The following is a 16,762-nucleotide window of genomic DNA, read 5'->3' as shown; positions in this document are numbered from 1 at the left end:
TTTGTTTTTTCCCTCCTCCTTTTAATGTGTTCACCTGATGTCCGTGTTCCATTTGATTAGCGTGTGTATTTATGCTCTCGGTGTCGTCGTTTTGTAAGCGCATCACCAAGTCTTTATTTATTTAGATGTTTTTCCATGTTTGGCTGGTGCCTGGTGTGGACATTCGATCATTAACTCTATTTGTACAACCCCAAATCAGGAAAAGTTGGGACACTATGGAAAATGCAAATAAATTAAAGACGCACTGTGTCGATAGAATGAACACGAGATATTTCATGTTTTTTCATTTTATTTGTTAATATGAAGGTTCTTCAAAATGTTCCCTCACTTTTTTAACTCTGTTTATTAAGAATTTCAAAAACAGGCCGCTCAGGTGGCGCAGCGGTAAAAACACACGCTAGCACACCAGAGCTGGGATCTTGAATGCATCGTATCGAGTCTCAGCTCTGCCTGCCGGCTGACATGCACTTAACATGATCGGTTTCTACAATTTCAGGATTTAAAAATTCTAAAAACAAGATTTTAAAAGGCTAAATTCTCCCATTAAGTTTCCTAGTTTAAGTTTTTTAGTTGCTAGTAAAACGGTTCATACCTCTGGCTTGGCTGTTGGCTACACCCACGCTCTGTAGCTGAGTATCTGAAGTGGGTTTGTGCAGGTTTTTTGGCCAGCGAGCCTTCACGTGTGTTTGTGAGCGAGGACTTGTGGGAGGAAACCGGAACACTCGGAGGAAACACACCTCAGTTTGGCTTTAAGATGCTGATTTTGAAGTAGAGACTCAAGCACTGATGTGGACAGTGTGACCCATGTTGTTGATGTATTGTTTAATGTTAAAATGATCCACTTCAGGCTCTTTTACAATTGCATGGCTTAAGCAAATTGTAGATATCGGTAGTAATTTATTTTTATCTTGTCTTTTAAAGGAGCTACAAGGTGCGCTTCAACAGTGTTTCCTCGTACTCAGACACCCGGAAGTCCTCCAGTGACGAGCCTGAACCTAAAGCCCACTTTGAGAGCACAGGACCCCTCGCCAATGTCAGGTACAGCATATGTCAGCTTGGCTTTTGATGTTTTTGAGAGAAACTCACTTTTCTAGTGTTTAGATTAGTGCATTCATACAATTTAGATGGATAGATAGACAGACAGATAGATACTTACTTACTTACCTACTTACTTACTTTATTGATCCCAAAGGAATTAAAGACATATCCTTTTCCCAATGCACTTTCCCAAACGTGCTTCTTTTTATAATTTGATGATCTGTGTTTTGCAAGAGTGACACACCTATGTGTCATACTGTATGACTCCCTTTTTAGTACATTATCCCACCTACAAATGAAAACGTATATTTACATTTACATTTTCGGCATTTAGCAGACGCTCCTATCCACAGCGACTTACAAAAGTGCTTCCATATAACACAAATCTGCTAAAACTCTGTTAGAACCAAAGTTAGTGTTTTTTTGTTTTTTTTAAAGAAATGAATGAGCGTTAGTAAGTAAGTACAAGTCAGCTTAAGTGCTTAGTAAAGACGTGATGAAGGTTTTTAATCGTTTTTTAAAGACAGCGAGAGACTCGGATGTTCGGACAGACAAGGGAAGTTCATTCCACCACTTGGGTACAAGTACAGAGAAGAGCCTTGATGCTCGTCTTCTTCAAATCCTGGGTGGAGAATCAAGTCGAGCAAGACTAGTGTCTTGGAGGTTGCGTGGTACAGAGCAGGCTTTGATTAGACCTTGAAGGTAACTTGGGGCTGGTCCATTTTTGGCTTTGTAGGCAAGCATCAGTGTTTCAAACTGAATGCGTGCAGCTACAGGAAGCCAGTGAAGATATATATATATATATACTGTATATATACTGTAAATCCAAATGAAAACCTTTATAAATAAATAAATACAAATGATTAAAATATTCTATAAACTTCGTAAACTCCACAGAGCCAGACACTCAAGTGGCACATCAGTCTGACGTGTTAGCCCTGCTGGTTCTAAACAGCGGTCCCCAACCTTTTTTGCACAACGGACAGTTTTCTTATACGATATAATTTCACAGACCGGCAGAGGCGCTGGGAATTAAAATAAAATTATACGACGAGCATAATAAAACACATAAAGTGCATAATGATACTACTCACCAGTGATGGAAAATCAGTGAAGACCCTAGGCTTTTTTCGCTGCAACCAGACGCTCCCACCTAGGGGTGATAGGAGACAATAACACCTGAAGTGTGTTCCTTATGTCCAGTCTACTCCGTAACTTTGTTTTGGTTGCTGTCACTGCAGAAAATCTCACTTAACAAAGATAGCATTTTGGAAATGCAAGCAGTGTTTTCTTTCTGTGCAGCCCGGTAATAAATGACCTGTGACCCGGTGGTTGGGGACCACCGTTCTGAGGGGTCCCTGTCTGTCCCTTTTTCTGAGAATTGAGTTGACGCAGACAGCCGGACCAGCCTGTCATATTGTCATATACGGTTCCCATTTCTGTGCTATCCCTGTTCTATCCACTTTCTCCGCTGTGGGCTGTGGATGTTTTTGTGTCTTTTATTGGTTATTTATATATTGATTTGCAATTGTCCCCTTTTTGTTATTTACCGGATTGTTCTACCTTGGATAAAACATCCTGCATTGGCAGATGTAGCCTATCAGTTAAGGTACTGGACTAGAAAGGTCTACTGGATTGAAAGGTTTCTGGTTCAAGCCGGCCTTGAGCAAGGCTCTTAACCCTCAATTGCTTAGACAATATACTGTCACAGCAAATAGACCCCTGTTTCTAACATAAAACTTAGTACATATAGAGAATACAGCGTAACGTAATTGGTTTCTACAATTTCAGGATTGAAAAATCTTAAAAACAAGATTTTAAAAAGCTAAATTCTTCCATTACGTTTCCTAGTTGCTAGTAAAACGGTTCATATCTCTGGCTTGGCTGTTGACTACACCCATGCTCTGTAGCTGAGTATCTGAAGTGGGTTTGTGCAGGTTTTTTGGCCAGCGAGCCTTCACATGTGTGTTTGTGAGCATATCCCGCTCCTGTAGCTCATCTGCTGATACTGGCCTTGGGGTGCCGGGTCTGCCCACACTTCAGCATGTCGGTGGCTTTGTGGTTTTGAGGTTTTTGTATGTGTGTGTGATGCCGATAGGTTCTCAGTGTTTGGCCTTGGCTCACGGGCCTACCCACACTTCTGTGCCTTTGCCCACGCTGTGGACACGCTATTCGAGGAGCTCGGAGGAGAGCGCATACTCCGCATGGGCGAAGGAGACGAACTCTGCGGCCAAGAGGAGGCTTTCAGAACCTGGGCCAAAAAAGTCTTTAAGGTACTAGATTCTACTCAGTGTTGTATGTGTGGTTACTGCACTTAAAAGGAATAATGGAAGACTAGAGAGCTGAATTTCATTCTGGATGGATTTACACTGATCAGCCATAACATTAAAACCACCTCCTTGTTTCTACACTCACTGTCCATTTTATCAGCTCCACTTACCATATAGAAGCACTTTGTATTTCTACAATTACTGTTATAGTCCATATGTTTCTCTGCATGCTTTGTTAGCCCATTTTTACTAAACGATTCTTCCTGATCAGAGACGCAGTGGGTCCGATGTACCAGACACAAGGTAGAAATTTACCCTGGCCAGTCCCTTGCAAGGCAAGAAATATTCCATCATATTCCAAAGCCGTGGCATTAATATGAAGCTATATAAAGACTGTCCACATGATTTTGAAGTGCGTCTGTGGAAATTTGTGCCAATTGACTTGAGACATCTCACCAAGCCGTGTCTTTATGTGCATGATTTGGCCATGTAATAATGTAATGTAGGGCAAAACAGACTCACACACTCAGTAGAAAGACCCAGTTTAATGTTACTGAAAACAGAGTACCCGGGGGCTGAGAGAACATGTAAAATGTCTCACAGACTGTGAACAAGGGCAAGAATCAAACCCAGGACTGCTTGCTATTATGCATTATTACTCGATTGCATTATGCTTACTCTCCACTGATGTTGACCTCCACTCTGACCGAGGAGAGCCAAGACTAACACACACACCCTCTGACACGTGTGAGGTACCGACCGCTTCTTTTCACCTGCATGAGGCGAGTTCATATGCAGATCAGCTTTGTGTACGGAGCGCCACACCCTGATCGGCATTATTCCTCTACTCTGTGCAGGCGGCATCAATCAGCCAGCAGAGGTCGTAATTGCATCAGTTATGAGGTCCCTATCTGGCACCCTGCTTTTGAACAGCAAGCCAATCATTGTTCGTGTAGGCGCCCAGCTCTGGTGTGCTGCGCCACCTTGCTGCCACCTTTGAAGAAAAAAAAATTAATTACCAAAGATGTTTTGTGGAAAGTTGCCAATACTGGAGCCAAAAAATAGATCTTCTATGAATTAGAAGTTGCTAATACACATGTTGGGCGACACAGTGGCTTGGTGGGTAGCACTGTTGCTTCCCAGCAAGAAGCTCCTGGGTTCAGTTCCCTGGCAGAGTGGTCCAGGTCCTTTCTGTGTGGAGTTTGCATGTTCTCCCCATGTCCGTGTGGGTTTCCTCCAGGAGCCCTGGTTTCCTCACACAGACCAGATTTATGCAGGCAGGTTAATTGGAGCTACTAAAAGTGCCCTAGATTTGAATGTGAATGTGTGTGTGTGTGTGTGTGTTAAATGTCATCAGTAATGTTTTTCTGTTCTACCTCATTTTTCAGGCGGCTTGTGACGTTTTCTGCGTGGGTGATGACGTGAACATCGAGAAGGCGAACAATTCATTAATCAGTAATGACCGCAGCTGGAAAAAGAACAAGTTCCGCATGACCTACACAAGTGAATCACCAACACTGACTCAAGGTAAAATATGATGCTCATTTCCACTCCAGCATGTGTGAATAGAGAAAGCAGAGCGGTTGCTTTCATGTTTCATTTCAAGGTCTGTTGTATTGTTCCATGTGCTGCTAGTAAAACTACAGGTTATATTTTCATTCACTGTATGGCCAGAAATATGTAGACAACTTGTTCATGATGACATTCCAAAGCCGTGGCATCAATATAGAGTTTTCCCCACCTCTCCCCCCACCCAACTTCCACCTACATCCTACTTGCTGTGAGGCGACAGTGCTACCCACCGAGCCACTGCGCCGCCCTAATAATAATTCTGTACAATATTACTTTGTATTTGTTTAGGTAATAATAATAATAATACATTTTATTTGTAACGTTTACATTTGAAGCAAATCTCAAAGTGCCAAAAGATAAAATACATCACTACAAAAAAATAATAAATAAGCAATTTAAAAAGATAGCAGCAATCACTTCATTAATTAAAAAATTACTCATCATTTCTGCTAAAAAGAAAGGTTTTGAGTCTCTTTTTAAAAGTCCCAACCGTCTGTGGTGCCCTCAAATGATCAGGGAGGGCATTCCAAAGGCGAGGGGCAGCAGAACAGATCACCCATGGTGCTGAGCTTGGTTCTTGGGGGGGAGAAGGCGATTTGAATTTGTAGAGCGGAGGGATCGGAAGGAGGTTTGTGTGGTGAGCAGTTCTTTCAGATAGGTAGTTGCCAGTTAAACTTAATACTGGTTGGACCACCTTTAGCTGTGACTGCACCAGTATAGGGGTGCACAGGACTAGTGGTAGTTCTAGCAGGACTACAAATCCCAAGAGCCGTAGCGCTTATCCTCGCCTCACCTCCTTTGCAGTGGCAACAGCCTCAACTCTCAACACATGGAAAGACTGTCCACATGATTTTGCAGTGTGTCTGTGGAAATTTGTGCCAATTTAATTGAAACATCTCACCAAGCCGTGTCTTTATGGAATGTATTTGCTTCTGCAAGAAAAAGTTTGTAAGCTCTGAGCTGAAGTTTAGAGTATTGCCTTAATAAAAACTGTGGGTGGCAAAGTGGTAGAGCAAGTGTCACACAACTCCAGGGTCCTGGGTTTAATCTGTGCCTCTAATTACTGTCTGTCTTAGGGTTGGCAGCATGGTGGCTAAGTGGGTAGCACTGTCACCTCACAGCAAGAATGTCCTGGGTTTGCTCCCCAGGCTGGGCGGTCCAGGTCCTTTCTGTGCAGAGTTTGCATGTTCTCCCCATGTCTGCATGGGTTTCCTCCGGGAGCTCCGGTTTCCTCCCAGAGTCCAAAAACATGCAGTCAGGTTAATTGGAGACACTGAATTGCCCTGTAGGTGAATGGGTGTGTGTATGTGTGTGTATGTGTAGAAAAAGTATGTGAACCCTTGTATTACAAGTAATTATGTAGAATTCCAGTTAATTCCAAACAAAATAATTAAAAACTATTTTTACAACTGTAGCCCTGAATATTTCTAGTAAAAGGAAGAATTTGTGTGGCCTCTTTCTATTCCCAAGTGTCTGAGCGATGTTGTCTTCATCCCACAGCTCTGTACAACATTCATAAGAAGAAAGTGTCTGGTGCCAAGTTCATGATGAGACAGAACCTCCAGAGCGTCAAGTCCAAGTAAGTGATCTGATTTTGGATCCCTAACCTCTCCCTCTTTTGGAAACACCAAGTGCTTTGCACTTAATGTACTGCTTGTTTTGCTTTAGAGACATTCAGTTTCATCGTTCCCACACACACACATTCGCATCTTTTGAGAGCGGTGCGCTTTCTGATCATGCTGCATTAGCAGCACTGATGCACTTCTGTCTCATACTTCTGCATTATAATATGAATTACAAAGGACACTCAGGTCTAAGAAAAAAAAACCTTGTCATGTAGGTGTTAGATAAGGCCGCTTCCCATTAGTTCATGACAGGATGTGTTTTATGTTCTTATGTGATCTGACCCAGGTTCATCAGGAGTATCTAAATGTGTGTGGTGTGTGTATGCATGTACACAGTAATCTAATCTTAAAAATACAAATAAAAATCAGGTTCTGGAAGTAATTTCATCAGTCAGTATAAATGAAAGTCTGTAATCCGATTCTGGAGAAACATCCCAGGTCTATGTGAGTCAGTCAGAAATCGGATTTCAATAGGAACATCACTACAAGTCATTAAGCTTAGTTCAACTACAAGTTCCAGTAGTGAGATTGTCGCCTCACTACTTTTTAAATCAAGAAGTAGTTTTAACAAACACAGCAGTATTGGATTACATACAATTATACTAAGTCTGAGAGGCGGGTGGCTGAAGCCCTTCAATCGATTGAAGCCCTGTTCAGGTCTTAGACTTTTTCTCAGAGTTTCCTCGGTGGAACCGGACCCACCGGGACTCTGTCAAGGGTAAATCTGTTGATGGAATAAAAAATAACAATAATAATAATTCTCACTCACTTTATAAGTTGCTAAACAGGGTCATGGGGGTGCTAGAGCCTATCTCACCTCTTAATGGGCGCAAGGCACACAGAAACACCCTGGACAAAGCGCCAGTCCATCGCAAGGCAGACACACAACACATTCACACATCTAGGGCCAATTTTAGTATCTCAAGTTAACCTGACAGAATGTCTTTGGATGTGGGAGGAAATCAGAGCTCCTGTAGGAAACCCACACAGACACAGGGAAAACATGCAAACTCCACAAAGGCGTGTTATTTAACAGCTGAAAATGTAGCTGCCAATACTGTGACTGCACCAGTATAAGGGTGCGCAGGACTAGTTGTAGTAGTTCTAACAGGACTTCGAATCCCAAGAGCCGTAGAGTTCATTAGGGACAATCATTTACAGCTGACTCGTTATTTAAGCAGAACCTGGAGATCGGTTCGATTCTGAGTCGTTACTTTGAATCAGACGGTGTGGTACTAGACCGCTGTTGTGGTGCCTTGCTAATACAGTTTGAGAGCTCTCTTTATTAAAGCTTTAATGCTTACATTCCTATTAAAATTGGGTCTTTGATCCGCATTCTCGAGTAAACATCGCTGCAAAGCGACTCCCAGAGTCGATTCCCTAAGCTCTAATGCGTTATGTCTCTATTGAAATCGGACCTGTGAACATTCGTCTTTTGCTAAGCGACTCGGTTTAATGTTCCGACTCCTAACCAACACTTTTTCCGCTATTTTAAATTAGGATTAAGGGAGAGGCGTCAGGCTGTGATCGTGGCTGGGGTGTTGTATTGTATGTGGTGTACTGATCCTGGTCGCAGGTCCACCTAGCACTCACAGTTTCTCTCAGCGTAACCTTTTGTTTCAATTGACTCGCGAACTGAGTCGGCTCACCACGCTATTTCGCGTTCAGGCTTTTGATTCGTCTGATGCCTTTGGTTTGCTCCCTATAGCCTCTTTTCGAATCCCTATTTAATGCACACATTTAGTGTATTAAATTTTTTCCTGTTAATAAAAGTCATAATCTGAAGAAAAATAAGATAAAAGGGTAGTTTGTGGTTTTGATCTTTCTTCTGATTCTGTTTAGTCAGTGGTTAGTTCTTTACTGTTGCTCTTAACCACCATGTTATAATGTAATATCAATTATATAATCTTTATATTCTTTTAGCCCACTTGTCCACACAGAATTGTCTTAAATTGGACACACTGCTGTGTTTTGTAAGCCTAAACTGCTTATTATAGGTCCTGCCACAGGATCTCTTTCAGTTCAGGTCTAGTCAGTACACAAAAGTGATATAAGCTTTGATATAAGCGTTTCTTAAATAAATAAAATTGTTTTATGAAACGTGTTGCATTCACTGAAGCTTCATGTGTGTAATATCACGCTGTGTATAATCTGGTAACATTTATTGTGACAAATTTGTAATAACTGAGACCATTGAAAAAGGGGTAATAACCTTCTCAAAGCACTGTGATCGTACTGGGAACCACTTTTTAAACTGTTTTAGTATATTGTCCACTGACCCTGAGTAAAGATGTGCCTACATGAGTACGAGCAGCATTATTTCTTTAGTTTTTCTGTTTGCAAACTGGAGTGCACTCCACTATCCAATTAAACAAACATAGGTCAGTGTGAAAATGTAGATGAAAACAGATTTCGAAAAACCCTTATCCTGCGTGCTTATGAATAAATCATTGCTGTTGATGCATCATAACGCTTATCCAACAGCCGTAATCGTTCTGATCGTTTCAGCCGATCCACCATATACGTCCAGCTTCACGCCAATAACCACGACAGTCTTAAATACCTGCCTGGAGACCACTTGGGCATCTTTCCTGGCAACCACGAGGACCTGGTGACGGCTCTCATAGACAAACTAGAGGACGCACCGCCTGTCAATCAGATCATCAGGGTGGAGTTTCTGGAGGAAAGAAACACAGCATTGGGTAATTACACTGGATATGTGGATGTTTACCAAGTGTATTTAAATACGGCTATACAAATGGAAATTTACATTATAGTACAGATTTACTGATAAAAACCTATAAAATTAAAAGCTTTATTTACACTGCAGTGGCTTAAATCTGAGCGTTTCTTATATCTCACACGGATATTTATTTTTATGACAGTGTGAAATCTGACATATTTAATTGTTTATTAGGTTTTTAACGTCATGTTTTACACTTTGGTTACATTCATGACAGGAACGGTAGTTACTCATTACACAAGATTCATCAGTTCACAAGGTTATATCGAACACAGTCATGGACAATTTAGTGTTTCCAGTTCACCTCACTTGCACGTCTTTGGACTGTGGGAGGAAACCGGAGCTCCCGGAGGAAACCCACACAGACACAGGGAGTACATGCAAACTCCATACAGAAAGTACCTGGGCCGCCCCATCTGGGGATCGAACCCAGGACCTTCTTGCTGTAAGGCGACAGTGCTACCCACTTAGCCACCGTGCCGCCCGACGTATTTAATTGTGATGTGGGTCATTTTTGCATGCCTAAATAGCCTATACAGACAACCACATGCAGTTATAACTGCCATACGATATATGTAATATTTTTCCATAAGATTTTGGGGTGTCTTTGTAGGCATTTGTGCTTGTTTAGTTAAAAGAGCTTTTGAAGGTAATCTCATAGGTGTTTATGAAAGAGCTTTTGAAGGTCATCTCATAGGTGTTTATGCAAAACCATGTCTTTATAGACCTTGTTTTGTGCACAGTGACACAGTCATGCTGGAACAGTAATGGACCTTTCCCAAAGGTGGAAGCATAAAAAAAATTGACATATTTGATCTGTCACACAGAGTACAATCTGTTTTCTCTTTCCTGTAGGCGTCATCAGTAACTGGACGGATGAGAGTCGGATTCCTCCCTGTACAATCTATCAGGCATTTAAATACTTCCTGGACATCACGATCCCTCCAAGTCCCCTGCTGCTGCAACAGTTCGCCCCATTAGCCACCAACGAGAAACAGAGGAAGCGACTGGAGGTTCTCAGCAAGGTAGAAACCAAAAATGTACAAATATCTAAACACGCTCGTATCCCTCAGGTCACCCGCATGAACGCACAAAATGTTTTTTTTTTCGGTAAAGACTGGCAGCTTCACTCATCTCCTGAACGCTTTTGGATCTATTATCCGACACTTCCTCTGCGCACGGCTAAAAACTCCACCGCGCGTGACTTTGGTTTTGCTTTTCAAATTAGCGGCAATTTTCTCTGTCAGATCATTCATTAGCCCTCCGACTGTCTCGCATCCCCTTGCCAATCACTCTGTGTCAATGCCATTTTCATCTGCCTCAGAATCAGAAATATTTCCCTCTCACTTCCTTTCACTGTAACGCGTAGTTTGGCGCAACGTGGCTAAAAATGGCTGCCAAATTCTGTGAGTCACCCCTTCATAGTACAGCTGATTCTGAATGACGGACTGAACGATAGAGGAAAGGAGAGAAGATAAAATAAAATAAATAGAATTTGAGTAATTTAAACATCTTATTACTCATAGTTGATCCATGCTTGCTGTTGAATAAAAACAAACATCTGTAACATCAGCACAAACGCTCGCCGTTGATCTTAGCGCTCCGCCAGCTTGTTACTATTGTTTACTTCTGATTTGCATTATGCAACGTCCCAATGTTGATGATGCATCCTTAGTTCCATTAAAAACTGGTGCAAACAGGCCATTCAGGTGGTGCAGCGGTAAAACACACTAGAACACCAGAGCTGATATTTCAAACTCGTCGTTTCAGATCTCAGCTCTGCCACCCAGGCTGGGCACCTACATGAACAATGATTGGCTTGTTGTTTAGGCTTGTTGAAAGCCAGATAGGACCTTATAACTAATGCAATTATGTCCTCTGCTGGCTGGTTGATGGCGCCTGCACTGAGTCGAGGGATAATGTGATCAGGGTGTGGCTCTCCGTATACAAAGCTGATCCACATATGAACTCGCCTTGTGTGGGCGAAAAGATGCAGTCGGCTATTGCACACATGTCGGTGGGGCGAGAATCAGAAGTGTGGATCAGCATCAGTAAAGAGGAAGGCTAATGCAATCAGGTTATTGGATACGACTAGATTGGGAAGAAAAAAAAACTGCCACACACATGGACCGGTTCTCTGAATAGCGCCAAGGTTCTAAGAAGCCTGAACAGCACCATTACAAGATCCTGAGTTATTTTGGTCGAAAAGAGCCGTTAATAGAGATGGGAGGAAAACACCAGGACTCCAAAGCCATCATCAAATAGCCATCAAATGGCCACTTTTCACACAGTCAGTTGCTGTCTGGTTGAGGTCTTTGCACTAATATCTTGAATATCGTGAGAGATTCAAGAGTTCATAGCATGTCTCTCCATTCATGGTATGAAAAATAAAACAAATTCTGTTTCCAAGAGTCGTCCTTGTAGACTCGTATTGTGAATCAGAGCATTAGATAAACGTCTGTGCTGAAATCTTGTGAGAATTGGTGCTCGATTGTTATGTATATGAGCTCATGAATACAGAGAAGCGTTCGTGACCTGGGGCTTGTGCACATGTTGATCTTATGCTAATTGAAATGTAATTTTCTTATGTAATATGTAACAAACAATTCATCTGTACAAATGAATCAAGGATTGTAATCGACATGACACTTTAAGCTGGAAATTTTAAAGAATACAAAATTTATGATTGAATAAATCAAAAATTAAGCTAAATAAAAACTTTAAATGGTCTCCACTGTTTTAGGGACGCATTTTAGATATTAGTTTGTCTCTGGGAGTTTGAGCATGAGAATGAGAAGAATCGGTCAGATGCGTTTAACTCGTGTCAAATTCTCTGTGCAAAAGACAAAATGTCCATTCAGACTGTTTAGCTGAAGGAGAAAAAAACATTTGGTATGGTATGGGGTGAATCAGTGGCTAATTAATGGGTGACGTGCACATGTGTAAAGGTGCAATCGTCCCAGAGGTGTATATTGGAATTTTAGAGAGACACATTCATGTTTTCCCGGGAAGTCCATGATTAGTTCAGCAAGACAATGAATGCCAGGCTACATTCTGCAACAGTGTGGCTTCATATACACAGCCATATGTGTGTGCTTGGCTGGCCTGCCTGCGGTCCAAATCTGTCTACTATTAAAAATGTATGATGCATCATGAAGAGCAGAATCCGATAACGGCACCCACTGACTGTTAAAAATATTCGTATCAAGAATGAGCAAACATTCCAATTGCAAAGGTAATGTAACACATCAATAAACATGCCCCTGTCCCAACTTTACTGACCAATCTAAGTTGGTCAGTAAAAAGTCAAGTCCATTTTATTTGTATAGCACTTTTTACAGTGGACATTGTCTCAAAGCAACTGTACAGCATCCAGGACCAACAGACCACAAACCCATGTTGAGCAAACCAAGGGTGACAGTGGCAGGAAAAACTCCCTTAAAATTAAAGAGAGAAACCTCGAGAGGAATTATGAAAACACTGGAATTTTTGTTTTTATTGCATTTTTTAAAATGTCCCAAGTTCCAAACATTCTGTAAATGGGGTTTCTGATTAGGAATAATTAGGGCGTCCTTATACTTTTGGTCTTACACTGTATATGAAATGGGTGGGGGTTTGGCTTTCTAATACATGTTTTGTTGAATAACCAACATCATGTACGTGTGTGTGTGCAGGGTCTACAGGAGTATGAGGAGTGGAAGTGGTACAATAACCCCACCATGGTGGAGGTGCTGGAGGAGTTCCCCTCCATGCAGGTGCCCTGCACTTTACTCCTTACCCAGTTACCCCTGTTGCAGCCACGCTACTACTCCATCAGCTCCTCCCCAGACCTTCATCCGGGCGAGATTCACCTGACTGTGGCCGTGGTGTCGTACCGAACCCGGGGTGAGGCGGTTGTTTTTAGTCTTGGGAACTGATAGAAAGCTGTTAGGGTTATTGCCTGAATATATTTAGCACATTATGAAACCATAACACAAATGTTGTGCAAGAAAATTACATTTTAAGTGTTTTTATTGTATTTTATATATTTAAAAAAGGTAAAATAAGTTTAGTTTTTTGTGGATTGTGCATCAATTTAATATTAAGTTTTGCCAGTGGGCAATTTCAGCTGAAAATGAAAGTTGTTATTGGATTTGTGTCTGTGTGGACACCCGACTGACTAGTAGTAATTTTACAACTAGGGTGCTTGAGCCTGTTGCAGCAGCTCTTATCTACTTTGATTACTGCTGTATAATAATAATTACTTTAAATACTCCATATTTTCTCTGCCGCTCAGGTGGCGCAGCGGTAAAAACACACGCTAGCACACCAGAGCTGGGATCTCAAATACATTGTATTGGCCTGTTGTTCAGATGGGGCGGGATTAAGCAGGATAGGGACTCTCTCATAACTAATGCAATTACGACCTCTGCTGGCTGATTCATGGCGTCTGCACAGAGCCGAGGAATAATGTGATCAGGGTGTGGCTCTCCGTACACAAAGCTGATCCTTATATGAACTCACCTCGTGCTGGTGAAAGATGCAGGTGGCTACTGCACATGGGTGAGAGGGGGCGTGTGTCAGTCTCACTCTCCTCAATCAGGGCAGGGGTCAGCACCAGTAGAGAGGAAGCATAATGCAATTGGGTAAAAATGGGACGCGCTAAAATCTGGAGAAAAGGGGAGGAAATGCATAAATAAAATATTGCAATGTTATATTAAATCAATTTTCCAGAGTTTTACAACAATAAATGTTTTAGGAATCTGATGAAGGCTGGTAAATCATGTTAAATTATTGATTGTACTAATAAGAGACTTCTGCATAAGTAATAATCTAGTGTAATCTAAGTGCCCAAGTATATTTGGTATATTTGCTACTGGCCCCCATGCGAATGCTCTTGAATTGCCAATATTTATGCCCCTGATTTAGAGATTCACCATTTCTAAGCTTTAACTAGTAGAGCTTACAACACCACCAGGTTGTGTAGCAGTAAAATACCACTGACTGATAAGTACTTCTTTTAAATGGTTAGAAATGCGACACGTTTAGTACTCCCAAGTTTTTCAAGTACAAAATCTGATTGCTTACTAACCATTAACATGAAACTGCTCTCCACAACACTTTTAAACCCGTTGAACTGGTGTATCTCTGACTTTCTCCTGTTGGCTTCACAGTTCAGTGATTTTCAGCACTTTAAAGTGAAGTACAACGTATTAAACACCTCCTCACTTACTCAGGCTCTTTTATCAAACAGGGTATTTTTGTTGATTCGTTATGCTTGATTAAAATTTTAAAGAGTGCACTAATCATCGCTCACTCTTCCTCTCACTTCCCTACGTACTCCTGCTAAATGCATTGTAAACATTAAATGATGCACGTAATAGCTTAATTGCTGGTTAAATTACAGCATTTTCCATCCATTTGAGATGCGCGTCCTCATGCCCAGCTGGCTCGATCGCTCGGCCCTGAAGAGGTTTACAATCAAACAGGCGTGTGTTCAATTCTGTGCAGATGGAGCCGGTCCCATACACCACGGAGTGTGTTCGTCCTGGCTCAACAGCTTAGAAACGGGAGAAATGGTGCCATGCTTTGTCAGAGGGTAAATAATTTTTATGCTTCATTGTTTCACTGATATGGTAAATTTTGCTTGTTTTTATGCACAGCGTTAGCATAACATAAGAGCTTGTTTATTTAAATTATTCAACTGCTTTATTCTTAGTGTTTACCCGTAGAATTTTATTTACCATTAGAACTACTGTCATAGTATAGAGTAGTCCTTAGAATAGTCCTTAGAATAGTCCTACTACTGCTTTACTGTTGTAGATTCTCAACTTGATCCTCATTTAGACCACCTGATCTTAAAACACTGACACCTAAATCCCTTCAGCACTGTTCTTTAGCTTTTAAATCATATACAACTTTTTACACCATTAGCAGTAGCTGCATAAACACCCTTTACATATGAACCCTCCACCCCCCATTCCCACTTTATTGAGATCTTTGAAGGCTGCATATAAAGCTATTGAAATAAAAGGCCACTCCAGGATGTGTTAAATCAAGGTCAGATGCGTAAAAGCTGTGATTAAAAATCAGGGTTATAGGCACCTAGGTGGAGCAGCAGGATATTCCGTTAGCACACCAGTGCCGAGATTCTGGTAGACAACTCCTTGGTAGACTGGGCGCCATTTAGCAGGCATAATTGGCAAGTGCCAGCAGCAGACATGGTTCTGCTTGGGCGGGATGACCGGACTATGTGGGTGGGGTCTTCAAACGCTGTGGAAGGACCCTGATTGGCAGATAGAGAGGCGCCGGTGCAGAGTGCATAGGTGAAAATAGGTTCCGCTAAGGTCTGCACGCGGGTCAGAGGAGGCGTGAGCAGCAATATACCCACCTCAACTGCAATCAGGAATCCCCCAGCAGCGGAAGACGAATTGACTACACTAAACTTTTTTAATTTAAATGTATATTGATTTAAATTAAATCCCTTTACTATTGAACTGAAATAAATTTCATACACTTAATAGTAAATACCTACAAATAAAAACTTACTAAATACTTTTTTCTTGAATTACTTTAAATAAAGATTTTATATTTATTTGCAGAGCCCCATCATTCCGAATGCCAAAGAACAGCAAGGTTCCGTGTATTCTTATCGGACCGGGAACAGGCATCGCCCCCTTCAGGAGTTTCTGGCAACAGAGGCTTTATGACCTAGAAAATAAAGGCAAGTTTTTATCCCAAAGTGTAACTGGTTGATTCTTAAGGTACATCTCAAGAGTCAAGAGATGCTTTATTGTTATTTCAGCTATATACGAGTACATATTGAAACGAAACAACGTTCCTCCAGGACCAGGGTGCAACATAGAACAAAAGTGCAATACAATATAATAAACACAGTGCAGATAAACAGCAGTACAACAAGTGTTGGTCAGTACATGGTACTGAGTAAATTATGGGTGAGGTAGAAAAACATATTCTGATATGCAAATGTAATGTTTCAAGCATTATTCCGGCATGTAACGTTTCAGTTTAGAATTAGAATAATTTTATGATGTCCAGATGTGCAGGTATCGTACAGAATAAGTTATGTGTATCAAGTCAAGTCAAGTCAGACTCAATTATCAGTCAAGTCAGACTCTGCTATATAGGTGCTTATTCCATGTTCATTATGTACATTTACATTTACATTTTCAGCATTTAGCAGACGCTTTTATCCAAAGCGACTTACACAATGAGCAGAACACGATGAGCAATTGAGGGTTAAGGGCCTTGCTCAGGGACCCAACAGTGACTTGGTGGTGGCGGGGCTTGAACCGGCAACCTTCTGTTTACTAGTCCAGTACCTTAACCACTGAGCTATCACTGGCCCTTATGTAAAACAACCACACATTGCTCAGGAGATTTAGTTGAGATGGTCCTTCAGTGACTTTTCACCAGGGTAGAGGCAGGTTGGCAAATTCTGCATACCAAGAGAAAAAGTTCTAGATTGCTCTAGATACCCTGTGGAGACTGATAGCTTGTATTTTTTTGTTCCT

General features: G+C 41.5%; 1 protein-coding gene across 1 annotated transcript in view; it reads left to right on the top strand.

Annotated features, from left to right (window-relative positions):
• nos1 (nitric oxide synthase 1 (neuronal)) overlaps window positions 1-16,762 on the top strand; it is a 61,417-nt gene that overhangs the window by 42,304 nt on the left and 2,351 nt on the right. The window contains exons 17-25 of the mRNA XM_063018258.1: window positions 922-1,038; window positions 3,137-3,311; window positions 4,697-4,835; window positions 6,381-6,459; window positions 9,014-9,207; window positions 10,104-10,273; window positions 12,923-13,133; window positions 14,739-14,826; window positions 15,830-15,951. Of these exons, the coding sequence (XP_062874328.1) occupies window positions 922-1,038; window positions 3,137-3,311; window positions 4,697-4,835; window positions 6,381-6,459; window positions 9,014-9,207; window positions 10,104-10,273; window positions 12,923-13,133; window positions 14,739-14,826; window positions 15,830-15,951 (1,295 nt within the window). The remainder of the gene's footprint in view (window positions 1-921; window positions 1,039-3,136; window positions 3,312-4,696; window positions 4,836-6,380; window positions 6,460-9,013; window positions 9,208-10,103; window positions 10,274-12,922; window positions 13,134-14,738; window positions 14,827-15,829; window positions 15,952-16,762) is intronic.

The sequence above is a fragment of the Trichomycterus rosablanca genome, chromosome 21, assembly GCF_030014385.1.
Source record: "Trichomycterus rosablanca isolate fTriRos1 chromosome 21, fTriRos1.hap1, whole genome shotgun sequence".
Classification (NCBI taxonomy): domain Eukaryota; kingdom Metazoa; phylum Chordata; class Actinopteri; order Siluriformes; family Trichomycteridae; genus Trichomycterus; species Trichomycterus rosablanca.
This window is presented reverse-complemented; position numbering and strand designations above follow the sequence as displayed.